The 15,883-nt window shown below is 40.6% G+C and overlaps 1 protein-coding gene across 3 annotated transcripts in view; it reads left to right on the top strand.

Annotated features, from left to right (window-relative positions):
- LOC144689751 (synaptotagmin-14-like) overlaps positions 1-15,883 on the top strand; it is a 264,233-nt gene that overhangs the window by 98,812 nt on the left and 149,538 nt on the right. For all 3 annotated transcript variants that reach the window (XM_078557123.1, XM_078557122.1, XM_078557121.1), the window contains one exon: positions 10,530-10,751. In XM_078557123.1, coding sequence (XP_078413249.1) covers positions 10,530-10,751 — 222 coding nt within the window. The remainder of the gene's footprint in view (positions 1-10,529; positions 10,752-15,883) is intronic.

Here is a 15,883-nt window from a genome sequence, read left to right as displayed (position 1 = left end):
TCAACATTGATATGGAATTCAATTGTATTATGATCATTTTCTCCCAGAGAATCTTTTGCCATGAGATTATTAATTAACCCTGCCTCACTACATGACAGTAGATCTACAATAGCTTTATCGCTAATTGGTTCTGCAATGTATTGTTCTAGGAAACTGTCAAAACTTGTCTTCCAGGCTACCTTTTCCAATTTAATTTACCAATCTATGTGAAAATTAAGGACCTCACTTTTATCACAAACTTCAATTATTTCTTGCTTAATGCTCTGTCTACCAGTTTAACTATTCACACCAACATTTTCTGACCCTTGTTATTTCTAGGCCAGAGTCTTCTGTTCGGCAAGCAGGGATGAGCCCCGCTTGCCGACGGGTAAAATGACACACTGTGACGTCGGGCGTGCATCCCAATGTCATTGCGCGTCATTCAGATCCTCAGCTCGGCAGGGGCGCAGTGGAGTCGGCTGCGTGCCCGCTGAACTGTCAAAGGCCTATTAAGGCCATTTAGATTCCAATTAAGATCACTAACTGAGCTACCTGTCCAACCTTAAGGTTGGCAGGCAGGCGAAGAGCCCAGGCGGCCTTCGCATTTATCATGAAACCTCATCCACGGACGGGATGAGGTTTCATAAAGGGTTTATAAATTAAATACATTTTTAAATTAAAATTCGTTGACGTGTCCCAGCTCATGTGACACTGTCACATGAGGAGACATGTCTTAAAAATGTTTTCTTTACTTCATTAAAATTAAAAAAAATCAAACTGACCTCCCTGAGGCAGCTCTGTGCCTCAGGGAGATTTCTGTGCTCTTTCGCTTGCATGCGTGAAAGAGCGCAGGCCCCGATTCAGCCTATTCCCCCCGTCCGTGCAGGGATTGCTCAGTGCTTCTGGATGCGCGTCATGCTCGGCGGGCCTTAATTGGTCCGGCCACGCAAAATGGCGGCACCCAGCTGATCACGGGTGGTGATCGGCTGCGCACCTGCCCGCTCCCGCCCCAAACCCCCCCCTCCCCCCCCCACCGGCGGGGAAAAAATTCTCCGCCTAATCTGTAACTACTGATCCTACTTCCTGACCTTGCGAGCCAAGATCCTTTCTCACTACTGTCCTTATGTCATCCTTTACTATCAGGGATCCTCGTCCTCATTTTCCATGCTGTCTGTCTTTTTGAAATTGTGTACCCTGGAATGTTTATTTCCCAACCTCAGCCATGGGCTGGATTTTCAAAGTGGGATTGGAGCCCAACACCCAAATGAATTCTAGGTCCAGACCCTGTGCCTAAATTGCATCACTTTTGTGAAGCTAATTTTAAATGTTAACCTGCTGATTGGGAAGCAGGCAAACTCAGCACTCGATTAGAGGTGCTGGGCACCACCAGTAGGCAGGAGCTGCCTGCCTGATGCCAGCAGCAAAGGCAGGCAGTAGCTAAGTTGGAGGCTGCAGCTGTCTTGCTGAGGGGATCAGGCGGCTCATGAAAGGGCCAGGGGGATAAAGCTAGCACAAAATGATCATGGACGCCAAGTTGACGTAAAGTGCTCGACCAAGTGCTAGTTGACCCCCATAATTTCTCAAAAACATACAGCTGGAAATTAACTTCCTTTTTCCCCGTGATGACTCGAACAGCTGTGTACTAACATGCACCAGTTTGTTTAGCTTCATCTGGAAAAAAGATTGAAAATCCCATTCTGTTCTAGACAGGCCCCTTAACAAGCTCCTTAAGGAGCTTAAAATGTTGCTAATTGGCAGTGACTGGGTTTCCCATTCCCTCCCCACTGCAGGCCTTTTCAAAATTGCAAACTGTCCCTGAGGTAGCAGGATCCAGTGACACCCTCCAGAAATGCAGTTTTCAAATGTCGCCCTCACCCATTCCTGCCTCTATCGACAAATAAAAATCCAGCTCCATATCCCTGTATTAGTGATTAGATTAAACCCATTTATCGATATTTGTACCACTAGTTTGTCTATCCTACTTTAAATGCTTCCTGCAGTCTGATAAAGAGTATTTTTATTTTTTTATCCACTATTATTTGCATGTTCTTCCATCTATACTTTTGTTTACCACTACCATATTTTTTTACTCCCCACACTTGAATGACATATGGACAAAACCTGACACAGGAGCATTCAATGCATTTTGGATTGAATTTTGCAATTCACTCAGCATTTTTAATATATAAAGTAGCACCTAATATTGAGTCGTTTTTAATGTAAATTGGTAAGATAAAAACCCAGCCTTTTGTCTGTAACTTACTGTAGCACCTCAGTTGAGACCAATGAACTGACTTCACCCAAGGATTGCATTAAACCTTCTCTGACCTGAATGGCTCAGAGACAGTGACTTTAGTGTTGAACTATTTCTACACTATTTTTTAAGTTCTGTGATAAATTTTATTCACTGATACACTATTATCGTTAAACTCTGTGTCCCTTCCTGTCCCACTCTGCTTGTCTTTACCTAAATTGCTGCACTACCCTATTGCCTTCATTTTTCTCTTTGGATTTCTAAGTTTTCCTCTGATCTGATCCCCCCCCACCACTGCCCCATCCAATGCCCTAGTTAGACAACTTTCTAGGATGATGATCCTGGCAGCCCAACCCATCCTTTCCCAAAACTTGGTCTCTTGGAGGCAGAGACAGGACAAACTATCATGGGGAATGAGGAAATGGCAGAGACATTGAACATATATTTTGTGTCTGTCTTCACAGTAGAAGACACAAATTACAAATCAGAAATAAAGGGTAACCAAGGGACTAATGAGAGTGATGAACAATAATAAAAGAGAAATAGTATTAGAGAAACTTAAAGGACTAGGAGCTGACAAATTCCCAGGACCTGATGGTTTGCACTGCAGAAATTCACCAAGGCTCTTTCAACAGCACCTTCCAAACCCACGACCACTACCATCTAGAAGGACAAGGGCAGCAGATAGATGGGAACACCACCACCCAGAAGTTCCCCTCCAATTCACTCACCATCCTGACTTGGAAATATATCGCCATTCCTTCACTGCTGCTGGGTCAAAATCCTGGAACTCCTGTCCTTAACAGCACTGTGGGTGTAACTACCCCACATGGACTACAGAGGTTCAAGAAGACAGCCTTCTCAAGGGCAACTAGGGATGGGCAATAAATGCTGGCCCAGCCAGCGAAGCCCATGTCCCGTAAATGAATAAATAAAAACATCCTGGGGTTCTAAAAGAGTTAGCTACAAAAATAGCAGATGCACTGATTATGATTTTTCAAAATTCCCTAGATTCTACAACAGTCCCAGCAGATTGGGAGGTAGTAAATATAATGTCATTATTCAAGATAAGAGGGAGAGAGAAAAAAGGGAGCTATAGGCTAGCCTGACATCAGTCGTCGAGAAAATTCTGGAAGGTATTATTAAGGAAGTCTTAATAATGCACTCAGAAAATCATGGTGGATTAGACAGAGTCAACTTGGTTTTACAAAATGGAAACCATGTCTGACCAATTTATTAGGATTTTTTGAGGATGGGCAGGGTGTCCAACGCTTACTCTGCCTCCGGTAAAATTTAAGACAGGTTGGAGCGGGCGGGTAGGCAACAGGAAGACCACACACTGAATTTTACATGCTCTCGTCTTCATACCCACCAGCGAGGAAGTATAAAATTCAACCCATGAAGTAGAGGGTAATATATTAGCCTGGATGGAAATTTCGTTAATGAACAGGAAGCAGAGAATAGGGATAAACAAGCAATTTTCAAATTGACAGACTGTAACGAATGGAATGCCGCAAGTGCTGGGGCCTCAGCTATTTACAATCTATATTAATGACATAGACGAAGAAACACAGAATAGTGTATCCAAGATTGCTGATGATACCAGGCTAGGTGGGAACGTAAGCTGTGAGGAGGACACAGAGACTACAGGGAGATATAGACAGGTTAAGTGAGTGGGCAGATGGATATAATTTTGGGAAATGTGAGGATGTTCACTTTGGTACTAAGAATAGATGAACAGAGTATTATTAAAAATATGTGAAACTTGTAAATGTTGATGTCCGAAGAGACTTAGGTGTACTTATACAAAGAACACAAAGTTAGCAGTCAAGTACAGCAAGTAATTAGGTAGGCATATGGCATGTAGGTCTTTATTGCAAGGAGATTGGAATATCAGAATAAAGAAGGATTTCTACAATTGTAGAGGGCTTTGGTGATACCATAGCTGAAATGCTGTGCATGATTCATAACCAACTCGGAGTTGGCTCAGTAAAGGTTCACTGGACTTGTTCCAGAGATGAGATCGTTGGTCTATGATGAGAAGTTGAGTAAAGTTGGTCCGTACTCTCTGGAACTTAGAAGAATGAGGGGTGATCTCATTGAAACATACATGATTCTGAAGGTACTTGACAGGGTGGACACTGAGAGGTTGTTTCCCCTGGTTGGGAATCTAGAACATAGGGGCACAGTCTCAGGATAAGGAGTTGATCATTTAGGTTTGAGGAGGGGAGAAACTTCTTCACTCAGAGGATTGTGAATCTTTGGAATTCTGTAGCCTAGAGGATTGTGGATGCTCCAACATTGAGTATATTCAAAACAAAAACAAAAATACCTGGAAAAACTCAGCAGGTCTGGCAGCATGTTCCTCTCTGCAGATGCTGCCAGACCTGCTGAGTTTTTCCAGGTATTTTTGTTTTTGTTTTGGATTTCCAGCATCTGCAGTTTTTTGCTTTTATTTGAGTATATTCAAGGCTGGGATAGATTTTTGATCTCTCAGGGAATTGAGGGTTATGGATATTGGGCAGGGAAGTGTGTTGAGGCAGAAGATCAACCACGATTATATTGAATGGAGCAGGCTCAATGGCCTGTATGCTCCTACTTGTTATGTTCTCATGGAAAACCCATTTTAAAAATGCCAACATGTACCTGCAGTATACCTGTTATACCTGTAGGTGGCAATGTTATTGAGATTTATCGAATATTTGGTGCACAGCTTTCTACTGTGTATTAGCATTGAATTCAGCTCTATTAACAGGCATTGTTTTTTAAACTATATAGTACAATTGTAGCCCTTTCTCAATCTGCTCTTTTTGATAAGAGTAACAGTCATTTAAAACACCATGACCTGATCATTCCTGAACAATATCATGATGTTCTGCTTTAGTCGGCATATATTTTTCTTTACTATACACAGAAGTAAATTGGAACACACTTCTATTTGATCCCTGCAAACTCTAACTGGGTCAGTGGTGGAGGACACCACTGAATACAAAAACACACAGATTAAAAGTTAATTAAAGGAACTGGATTGTGCGAGGGTACTCTTTAGAGATTTTTCTAACGTTGATTTTATCATATGAACGGTATTTTCTCTCAATGATTTAATTTTTGCATTTAATTGTTTAATGAATATGACTATAATTTAATTTGACTGGAATTTAAAATGGCAGCTGAAATCAATTTGAAAAAAATAACTTGAGCAATGTAATTGGTTTGTGGGTGGTGGCTGCTCGTACCAGTTTGGAAATAAATTGAATGATTGAATTGGTTGGTTCTGTGTGAGCTCTTCACTTTTGGTTAGTAGCTTGTATATAATTGGCAGCTGTTTGTACCTGTCTACATTTGATTTAATCAACACTGCTAACAGGGTTTTTCATGCCGTGGGGACTTTAATGTGCATTTAATATGTGATGTGTTATATGCAATATTTTTAATCAAATAGATTTGCTTCCCTCATTTTTCTCTCTTGTATCCCTGACACTGTAGATCATAATTTTGCCAAAAAGGTTTGAAGGTCATATGTATCAAGATTGTTTGTGAATACCTCTGATCTATCCTCGAGAATAATCTAATCCCCCCGTGGCTGACCCTTTCAATTCACTATTTTGATCTTTCCTTCTAAATTGGCTCAACATAGATTTCAGCAAGAGTATTTGATTTTCCTCTGGAGCACTCTACAACCTCCTGACCTGAGCATTGACTTCAGCAGCTTCAACTTCAAATATCTCTGCTATTTTTCTCTCTGTTCTCTCATTGATATTTCACTTTAACCCCTTCCATTTTGCTGATATTTGCCCTCCTAGGTCTTTTCCTAGGCTGTTTAAAATGATGTTTGAATATAATCCATCATTTTTCACACATCTCCAATTTGTTTAAAGAAGAAAATTCACAGGCTAATAAAACAGTTTATTTGTGTGCACACTTATTGTATGTTACTAGTGTCTTCTATGTTGTTTGTAATTTTGCACTTTATTTTATTGAGTCCTATAAAGGAGTACATCTATCTTCCCTTTCCAGTTTTGATGAAGGATTTTATCTCAAATTTAACCTAAACTTTTGTCTTTTTAGATGCTAAGAGATCTCTTTATCTTTCTACTTTTACTTCAGACATTTTGGTATTTGAAGTTCCTTTTGTCTGCTAATACTACTTTGTGATAAACTTTTAAAGGGATTCAAAAGCTTACCAAATGGACTCCCACAATTTTTGCATTCTGTTCAACAGGAAATATCTGTCTGTTGCCCCATCCTACTAATCTAACACTGATGATCTATCTAGTAATGTATATTTAAAACCAAACTCATTTTCTTAAAAAGCAATTGGGAGAGGGGTGGAATTTGGGACTCAAAAGGCTCATGTGAATCCACATGCACAGGTCACCACTCAAAGGACAGGCTTTCTGATGTTAGTGGATAAATTTCATACTTGTTATTTGTAATTCATTTAGCAATCCTAGTCCAAGTAATAATTCACTCAGAAAACTCTGTAGTACTTATGCGACCAGTCACTATTGATTCTTCCTTTGCTTAATGTTTTTGCTATTAAAAGCATTTTTTCTAAGGTGTTTTTCTAACCTTTCAGTTAATTCTCTAAGCTTGAGTCTTTTAAGCGGCATATTACTGTTTGAATGTCGTTCCCAAATTAATGATACCATTTCAGTCTTTAAGTTTTTAAAGATAGTGCAATTTGTCATTAATTACTAGTAAACACTATTCTTTTTAATGGCAATAGAGCTATATGAGTTAGAAAAGAAACAAAATGCTACTTAATATGGATATCAAATAGTCACTAATGTCATTTACTCAAATTGCACTATAATTTGTATCCTTCGATTCCTAGTTATCACTTAAGAGTAGAAATGACAAGCACTATTTAATCTTCACAGGAGGTAGAAGGCTGTTCAAGCAGAAACAGAAGTTTTTTTTAGCGTAACAGTTGACGTGAAATTCTGTTACATTGTGATAAATAATAGGTTATTAACACCAAAGTAAAGAATTACATACTGTTGTCATAAATATATATATATATATATTTATGCTGTGTGTTGTAGTTTTGGCTCATATGCACTTTGACTTCTAAGACTACCTTGGTAGCAAATATACTAGGATAACTTTAATTCTGAGTGCTACTTCGAGAAAATATTAGGTGGCATTGTTTGCTACAATAAGGAACGAAATGCAATTCATGCATGGTATTTGTTATCTTTTGAAGTAAAAAATGTGAAACTCAACATGAACAAGAAGAGCAAGACCCTTCTTTCCACTAATCGTGCAATTTGTGCTATCATGGATTCTGACCAACAAAATAAATCAGCTGTAATTCATGATCAAGTCCAAAACCCCTGAGATGACAAATCTCTGTAAAGCCTTTTCACAAAGCCTCTATGGTAATCTAGTGAAACTTCAAGGCAGCATTACAAAATTACAAACTGCATTGTTTAACCATAACTGGTTGTTTTCCAGAGATTTGGGGAGCACCTTTAACCTTACACGCCTCGTGGGAAACTGACGGGAATAGGTAGAACACTAGATTTACAACCCACCTGATATTCAACTCCATTGACTTCAGTGAAGAGTAAAATCAGGCGCAGTGCAAGACCAGCGTCAAACCCAATCTTGTCAGTTTCCCACCAGATGAACTGCCCCCCATTTTTAAAGGGTTCTCAATGCCACAGGAAGCATCCTACTTTCTAAAGCACTTGTTTGTCTCGGATTGCCCTGACCAGTATAATCTGCAATTCACTTCCAATTATACGTTTCTTTTTGAAAGAAATCAATTCATGTAGCATTAACTTCTTTGGATGCCCCCGATTTTTACTTATGAAACATTTCCTTGGGCACAGCATTTTCCACTTTAGGGTTTCACTTGAGGATTCTTAATTTTATTACCATACTCAAGGTGAAATTCTTGTCTTCGCTAATTTTACTGCAAGTGCATTCCATTACTTTATACCTGTGTCTGCTTTTTAAAGCGAAAACAGGAGCTTCATCTTCTTCAAGAAGCCTGTTTACAATGTGATCTACACTCTTAACAGTTTTATCTTAAATTTAAGAACTTGCGTTTATATAGCACTTTCCATATTCTAAAAACATCCAACAGCACTTTGTAGCCAATGAATTGGTTTTGAAGTGTAATCACAATTGTTATGTAGGCAAATACAACACTAATTTGTGCATGGTGTCAGCTGTGGCTCAGTTCATAGCACCCTCGCCTTTGAATCAGAGGGTTGTGGGTTCATGTCCCACTCCCGGAAACCAAGAACTGTGATTGTACTCGAAAAGAGTTGCAATCTGTGACTGTTGATAACTCGAAAGAGTATCACCTTCCACAAACAGTAATTGAGATAAATGATCAGTTAACTTATTTTGATGGTCGAAATTGAGTTGTAATTGTCAGCCAGGAAATCAGGAGTACTATCTGCCCTTCTCCATATGATCCCAAACAAGCATAGGGCCTTTTTTGAACATGTAGTTCAAAGGAAATCACTATCAACAATTTTATGCCCCCTGTGTACTACAATGAAGTGTCTGCCTGGATGACATGCTAAAATTCCTGGAGGAATTTGAACCCACGGCCTTCTGCTTTATAGCATTGAGGCAGATGGATTGTAATTATTTCACTTTCTGTGTTCATCCTAATAAAAGATGTTAGTTACAGGCTGTCCTTATCATTACTGAAAAAAAGTTAATTAGAGCTCTGTCTACTTGTTCTACTTCCACAATGGTACTATTTAGAGATGATCAGACAGTTCCCTTGGTGTCAATACAGTTCAGTTGTATTGATCATTGAATGGCAGTTCTCCATTATTGAAAGAAAATTGTCTTAATCATAATGTTGTTTAATCTGTACCATCTAACATCTAAATGAAAAATAATGTTACTAATGAGTTGCTGATTGTCCTTAATTAGTTAACTGTGTTAGTTAGTTAATCTTGAGGTTAATTCTCAATCTAAATTTTTGATGTGCTGGTGACAAGCTTGTCCATTGCCTGCATATAGTGTCGTATTATAAAACCACTGCCTGTGAATTTTCATTCATGTGGATAGAAAATTGTGGACAATGCACCTGCAATTTGCTGATAACCGTTAGCAGTGGGCAAGGTTCCTCATCATTAGTCCAATGGGTATTTACCAGCACATTGAGTGCATAAACATTTAATGACAATTTTGAGCTAAGAGCAATGAATGAAACAACATAAAAGTGCTCACTTCTTTTTTTCTTTAGCAGTTTCTGAGCTGCACATTTGGGAGGAAAGTTTGGGAAGCTATTTAAAGAAAAATAAACAGGAAATGCTGGAACCACTCAGCAGGTTAGATAACATCCATGGAGAGACTGAAACAGTTGCCATTTAAGATGATGACTTTTCACCAGAACTGTTCACAATGAGAATTTTAAATTTGAGGCACTGGGGGAAAATGAGCCAATGTAGGTTAGTGACAGAGGGATGATGGGTGAGTAGGATTAGAAAGTAGGAGAAATGTTTTGAATAAGTGGAATCTTATGGAACGTTGGGTAGGAGGTCGGCGAGGAGAACATTGGAATAGTTGAGTCTGGAGGCGACAAAAGCATGGATGAAGGTTTTGGCAGCAGATGGTCTGAGCAAGGATGAAGGCAGGCAATGTTATGAATATAGAAGAAGATAGTCTTTGTAATGTAGAGAATATGGGATCAGAACCTCAACCTCGGCCAAATAGGACACTGAAGATGAGAACAGTCGACTTCAACTTGAGACCATGGCTGGGGAAGAGATGGAATCAATGGCAAGGGTACTGAGTTTGTGGCAGAATTAGCTGAAGATGATAGCTTCTGTCTTCCTAAATTTAACTGGCGAAAGTTGGAACTCATTCAGAACAAAATGTCAGAATAGCAGACTGACAGCATGGGGCTGTGGAGCTGACTAGAAAAGTAGTTGAGAACTAGAGCAGAGCATGGAACCTCTTGCCATGTCTTTGGATGATATCACTGTGGAACAGGAGGAATCTCCTGTAACCTGAGCCATTTTCCTAGGGTTTCTTCATCTGCTGAAGTGATAGCAAATGAACAAGGGAACCTCATGGAAATTTGCTCCCATCATATCTATTCCTAATCAAAGCCACAAATATGATTATTGTTATTAGTGTCTGAAATATTTCTCAAATGAGCTAATCAAATCTGGTAAAAAGATATATTAAAAAAGGGATAACACCTTGAGACATTTAATAACAAATATCATACAAAGCAGGTGACTTATTCTTGTTCATCATTCTGGTGTGTCTGGGGTTGGTGTCTGATGCTTACTGTCATTGTTGTGTTGACCAGATAACAGCTATGGTGATGGAGACCACCATGGTTCCTCATCAGACAGTGAAGATGAGGTGCTTGGCAAATACCACGAGGCATTGTCCAAAGCACAGATCGCCTCTGGTGCAGCATCAGACAACAGACACCATCAGAAAGGGTACATGTGGGAATCCAGACTCAAATATAGTCCTCTGTCAGCAGAATATGATGGATACAGCAGTGAGGCATCTGCAGATGAAGGTAAGATGAATCATATCATTTCACAGCTATAGCTAAAAATAAAAATGTTACATATTTTGAGATATTGAGAAATTACCTACTTCAGGTATAATTTTTTATTTATGTTCAGCCAATTGTAGAACACTTGTAGTTACCTAAAGCAAATGATGACGAGGTTTCTTACTGTATAACTCAGTAATACGATGTGTCTGTCAATTGTATTATTTCATTACAAATCACTTTTCCACTCTATGAAGAAAAAAAGCAAAATTGGCCTGTGTCAGTGCTTGAAATAGGTTCATGTTAGTTACTATTAGTTACTGTTTCTCAATTTTTATATATATTCTATGTATATTTTACGTAAGCCTTTTTTAAAAATGTTATTAACAAAATATTGTATATATTGGATATCATTGTGTGTATATATATATATATTCTATGTATATAGAATATATATATATATACATACACATTGATATCCAATATATACAATATTTTGTTAATAATATTTAAAAAAAAGGCTTACCCCTGTATTTTTATTACTTTTTAAACTGGTTACTTCTCATATATACATATCGCATTGTTAAATATGTTTGGTATTTCTTTTTTGAGGAATGCTTTGTGGTAAATTATTGGACATGAAATTTATTTAACAGAACTCAACATTAGATATTCTATCTGAACTGGAAATGTGATTATAAAGTTACATTGATTTAATCAGCACTAATTTAAATTTAGAGAACTAACTCATAACTTTTCAGATTTTAGTGAGTAAGCGGTCAGGAGTGGGAAGCCCAGAGCAGCAAAGACCTAAATTTTCGTTGTGGGGTCCAGATGGGCATCCTTGCTCCATCTAGCCACACAAGGAAGGTAGAAAAATGTTAATTAAATGTGCATCTTTGACCTCTTGGCCTTGGCTCCTCTTTATGCTAGGCTAACTTGGTGGGAAAGCCACAAATGCTTCACCATTTAGACCCTTGGTTAAAATAACAGTTGAGTCCAATTTTATCACCAGAGTCCGATCTGCAGATTTAAAGAAGCTTCCCACCTATTTTTGCAGGGAGGGAGTTGGCCATTGGTGGGTAAGTACACCAGATGATTTTCAGTGCCCGGATGCCTGGTAAGCACCAGGCAGGCTGTGTTTAAATTCAACAAACCGTAGCATTTTGTAGCACCGAAGGAGGTCCCAATCCCCTACTTTTCTTCATAGCCTATATTTTTTTCTCTCTTCAAGTATATATCCAATTAGCTTTTGGAATGTCCTCTTTTTGATCACCATCTTCAATTTCACTATGAGGGATTAATAGAGAGAGATTAAGGAGAGGTTCAACCTAAAACATAAAATGTTAAAAATTTGCTGTTGATTTAGTTCTTTTCATATTTCTAGTTTTATGTTCAGTGAAATAGTAAGCATTACTTTTATAGAATCCAAAACATTTACAGCACCAAAGAAGGCATTTTAAAAATTAATTCATTGGCTGTGGGTGTCACTGCCTAAGCCAACATTTGTAGCCCATCCCTAATTGTCCTTGAGAAAGTGGTGGTGAGCCACGTTCTTGAACCGCTTCAGTCCATGTAGTGTAGGTACATCTACAGTGCTGTTAGGAAGGGAGTTACAGGTTTCTGACCTAGTGACAATGAAGGATCGGTGATGTAGTTCCAAGTGAGTATGGTGTGTGATTTGGAGGGGAACTTGCAGTTGCTGGTGTTCCCATGCTTCTGCTGCCTTTGTCCTTCTAGGTAGTAGAGGTCGTGTGTTTGGAAGATGCTGTGAAAGGAGGCTTGGTGAGTTGCTGCAGCGCATTTTCTACGCATTGCTGCCACTGTATGTAGATGGTAGAGGGAGTGAATGTTTAAGGTGGAGGATGGGTGCTGCTCAAGCAGGCTACTTTGTCCTGGATGGTGTTCAGCTTCTTGAGAGTTGTTGCAGTTGCACTAATCCAGGCAAATGGAGATTATTCCATCACTCTCCTGACTTGTGTGTTGTAGGTGGTGGGCGGGCTGGTGAGTTACTCGCTGTGAAATCCCTAGCCTCTGACTTGCTCTTGTAGCCCCAGTATTTATATGGCTGGTCCAGTTCAAGTTTCTGGTCAATGGTAGCCCCCCAGAATGTTGATGGTGGGGGATTTAACTATGCTAATGCATTTGAAAGCGGAGATGGTTAGATTCTCTATTATTGGAGATGATTGTTGTCGAAGGATCTGGTGCATAAAGGGTTAACATGGGACTGAGTACAGTTCCGTCCACACAACCTAGAAGGCACATGACCTAGAGCTAAGGTCAGTCTAGAGATAGGTATCAACATGTAAGGACCTAGAATGGAGTCATTTCCATACCTTTACCCTCTACTGTAAATAAATGCATAGTTCAGTAATGTTAATAAAGACTTCTTTGTAACTTCAACAAGACTGCCCCATGGTGTCCAAGCAATACACATCATGGGTAGTGACAATAGAACAGATCATGGTGGCAGCAGGAGATAAAAATCCACATCTTTTCTAAAAGACTGAAGAACTCTCAAGAAAAGGACACCTGCAACGATTCCGCACTGAAACAACCTCACTCAAGAAGCAAGACCCAGAGGAATCTCACCTCAGAAGCTCCAGAGACACGAGAGCCTGGCAGCAATAAAAAGACAGAAGTTAAGCTCAAGCAAAAGTCTCCACCTAATCCTGTGGAAGATCAACTTCCACAAAGCAGAGCCAGCAGCCTGCAGGGTGAGAGAAAATTCTTTCAAAGTTCCAGGCAAGCCAGTCCTGTGAATCATTTTTTAAAAAAGTCAGTAAGATGGAAACTCCATTGTGCATTTTGTTGCCAGCTCGATCTCTGACGCCGCCCTTCCCACATGGTGCCCTAAGTCCGGAAAGTAAGAAAAGAAAAAATAACGAATAAAAAGAGATTGAACACAGAAGAATTCTTAAAATACTAATCAAGTGCCTTGCGATTCTTGGGTCTCCTGGCCAGCGAGAATTCTGGCCTCCTGACCCATCCCTGACCCTCAGCGCACCATTACAACTAAAATGACCCTCAGCAGCAACCCAACCCGCAGCCATTTTGAGGCTGCTTCTTCCCCAGCGGACTGTTACCGGCATTTTGAATTTCGTGCCAAAACTGTGAAGCGTATGAAAATCCTGTCTTTATTAATACTGCCAATGCCATGTTGAAATCCCCTTAATTCTTAAAGGGGCATCCACACATTAAAATATTTTAAAGATGGAACACAATTCTTCACAATCATCACCAATGGGCCTCGCCTATGGCCCTGACTAATCTCACAATTAGAGTTATTGGAGGAAAAGGTTCCTGAGGTATAGCACTGCTGCAGGATTAAATAAAAAATCAGAGGCAGAACAAATTAGCACCTTACTTTATTCTATTGGGCTGATTGCAGACGACATCATCGCCAGGCAATTAAGCCTTGGATGAATCACCTAAATTTGACAATGTTTTAAAATCTATCGACCTTTTCTACAACCTGAGATCTAGCAAGATCTTGGAATGTGCCAAATTTAACAGGAGAGCCCAGCAGCATGGAGAACCTGTTGATTTCTTTATCAATGATCTTTACCGCAAAGGATGTGAATATAGTGACCTGAAATCCAAACTCTCCCAAGACAGAATCATGATCGATGTCGCAAATGATTCGCTCTCCGACCTTCTCCAAGCCAAGATGACCTTACCCTCGACAAGACTGTCCAGCTGTCCAATCTGCGAGGCCAACATAGGACCGTTCTCAGAGGGGAAAGTGCTTCATGGAGAAGAAGCCACACTTCGGTCCACCACATCAAAGTGCACGAGTGCAGGGACCATCTGAGCTAGGGTAAGCCATCCTCCAACCACCAGGCCGAATGACTGTGCTAGTGCTGCGGTGCAAAGCACACGAACAGGAAGGACCAATGTCTTGCGAATGCTGCCACATGCTTCCACTGCCACAGACAGGGACACTTCAATAAGCTGTGTTGTTTGAGACCTCAGCACCACACAGACAACCTGACAGCCACCCATGAAGTAGAAGCTGCTGACCCAGAAGACAACCCAGCCTTTCCTCCTGGGCAGCATCAGATGATGCAATGCTTCATTCTGGAACACGGACATCTTGATAAATGGCCATCTGACCAATTTTAAGTTAGACATTGACGCCAGGGTATCTGTCCTTTCCGATAAAGTACCAAAGCTTAAGGACCTACAGCGCCAACCAATGAGCACCCTGCTCCGCACAGCGGGAGGACTCCACCTGATGGTCAAGGGTGTACTCTCCAAGCTACACGGCAATATGGGGGCAAATCTATTCACGCAAACCCTCTTCATGGTCCTCAACCAGGACTACTCACTACTAAGCCAAGACGCCCGCATTGATCCTAACCTCCTACAATGCATCGGTGAAGTCAACCAGCTACAGCCAGGCTCAAATTGCAGACAGCAGATCCCAAATTCCTTCTCAGCACTGGGCCGCCGACAAAATTACGCTCAGCAGTGACGCCAAGCTAGTGTGCCTCTTCACTTTGAGGAAGTTTCCTCACCACCTCATGGATGAGGTACAATGCTAGCTCGATAACATGGTGATTCTGGGAATCATTTCCTCAGTGAAGTAACCCACCACATGGTGCTTGGGGTTGGTTCTGGTTCGTAAACTGAACAGCTTTCTCCACATTTGTTTCAACCTCACACAGCTTAACTAAGCAGTGGCCAGGGAGGTCCACCACATGGCTTCGGTGGACGAGACCCTACCAAGTTTTCATGCAGCACCGTTTTTTCAAACTGGTCCACGAGACCAAGGCGCAAGAGCACGTCGAGTGGCTCACAGTGGTCCTGGAACAGCTACAAGAGGCAGGTCTAATGCTGAATGAGAAATGCAAGTTCTCAAAACCTCCATCTGGTTCCTGCGCCATGTCATCAGCAGCAGCCGTATGACAGCAGATCCCCAGAAAACCAAGGTGATCACTGCTGGGAATTGGGCGCGGTGAACCAGCTGTCAAAGTTTTTGCCTCACCTGGCACAAGTCACGGAGCCACAGTGACACTTACTTAGGAAGGACCAAGCCTAGGTGTGGGATTCCCCACAGAAACAGGTGTTCAACCCCATCAAGGAAATGCTGCTCCCTACCGACATCCTGGCCAACTATGACCCCGTCCTACCCACCAATTGGAGCTGAT

Source organism: Cetorhinus maximus, chromosome 14 (assembly GCF_964194155.1).
Source record: "Cetorhinus maximus chromosome 14, sCetMax3.hap1.1, whole genome shotgun sequence".
Lineage (NCBI taxonomy): Eukaryota > Metazoa > Chordata > Chondrichthyes > Lamniformes > Cetorhinidae > Cetorhinus > Cetorhinus maximus.
This window is presented reverse-complemented; position numbering and strand designations above follow the sequence as displayed.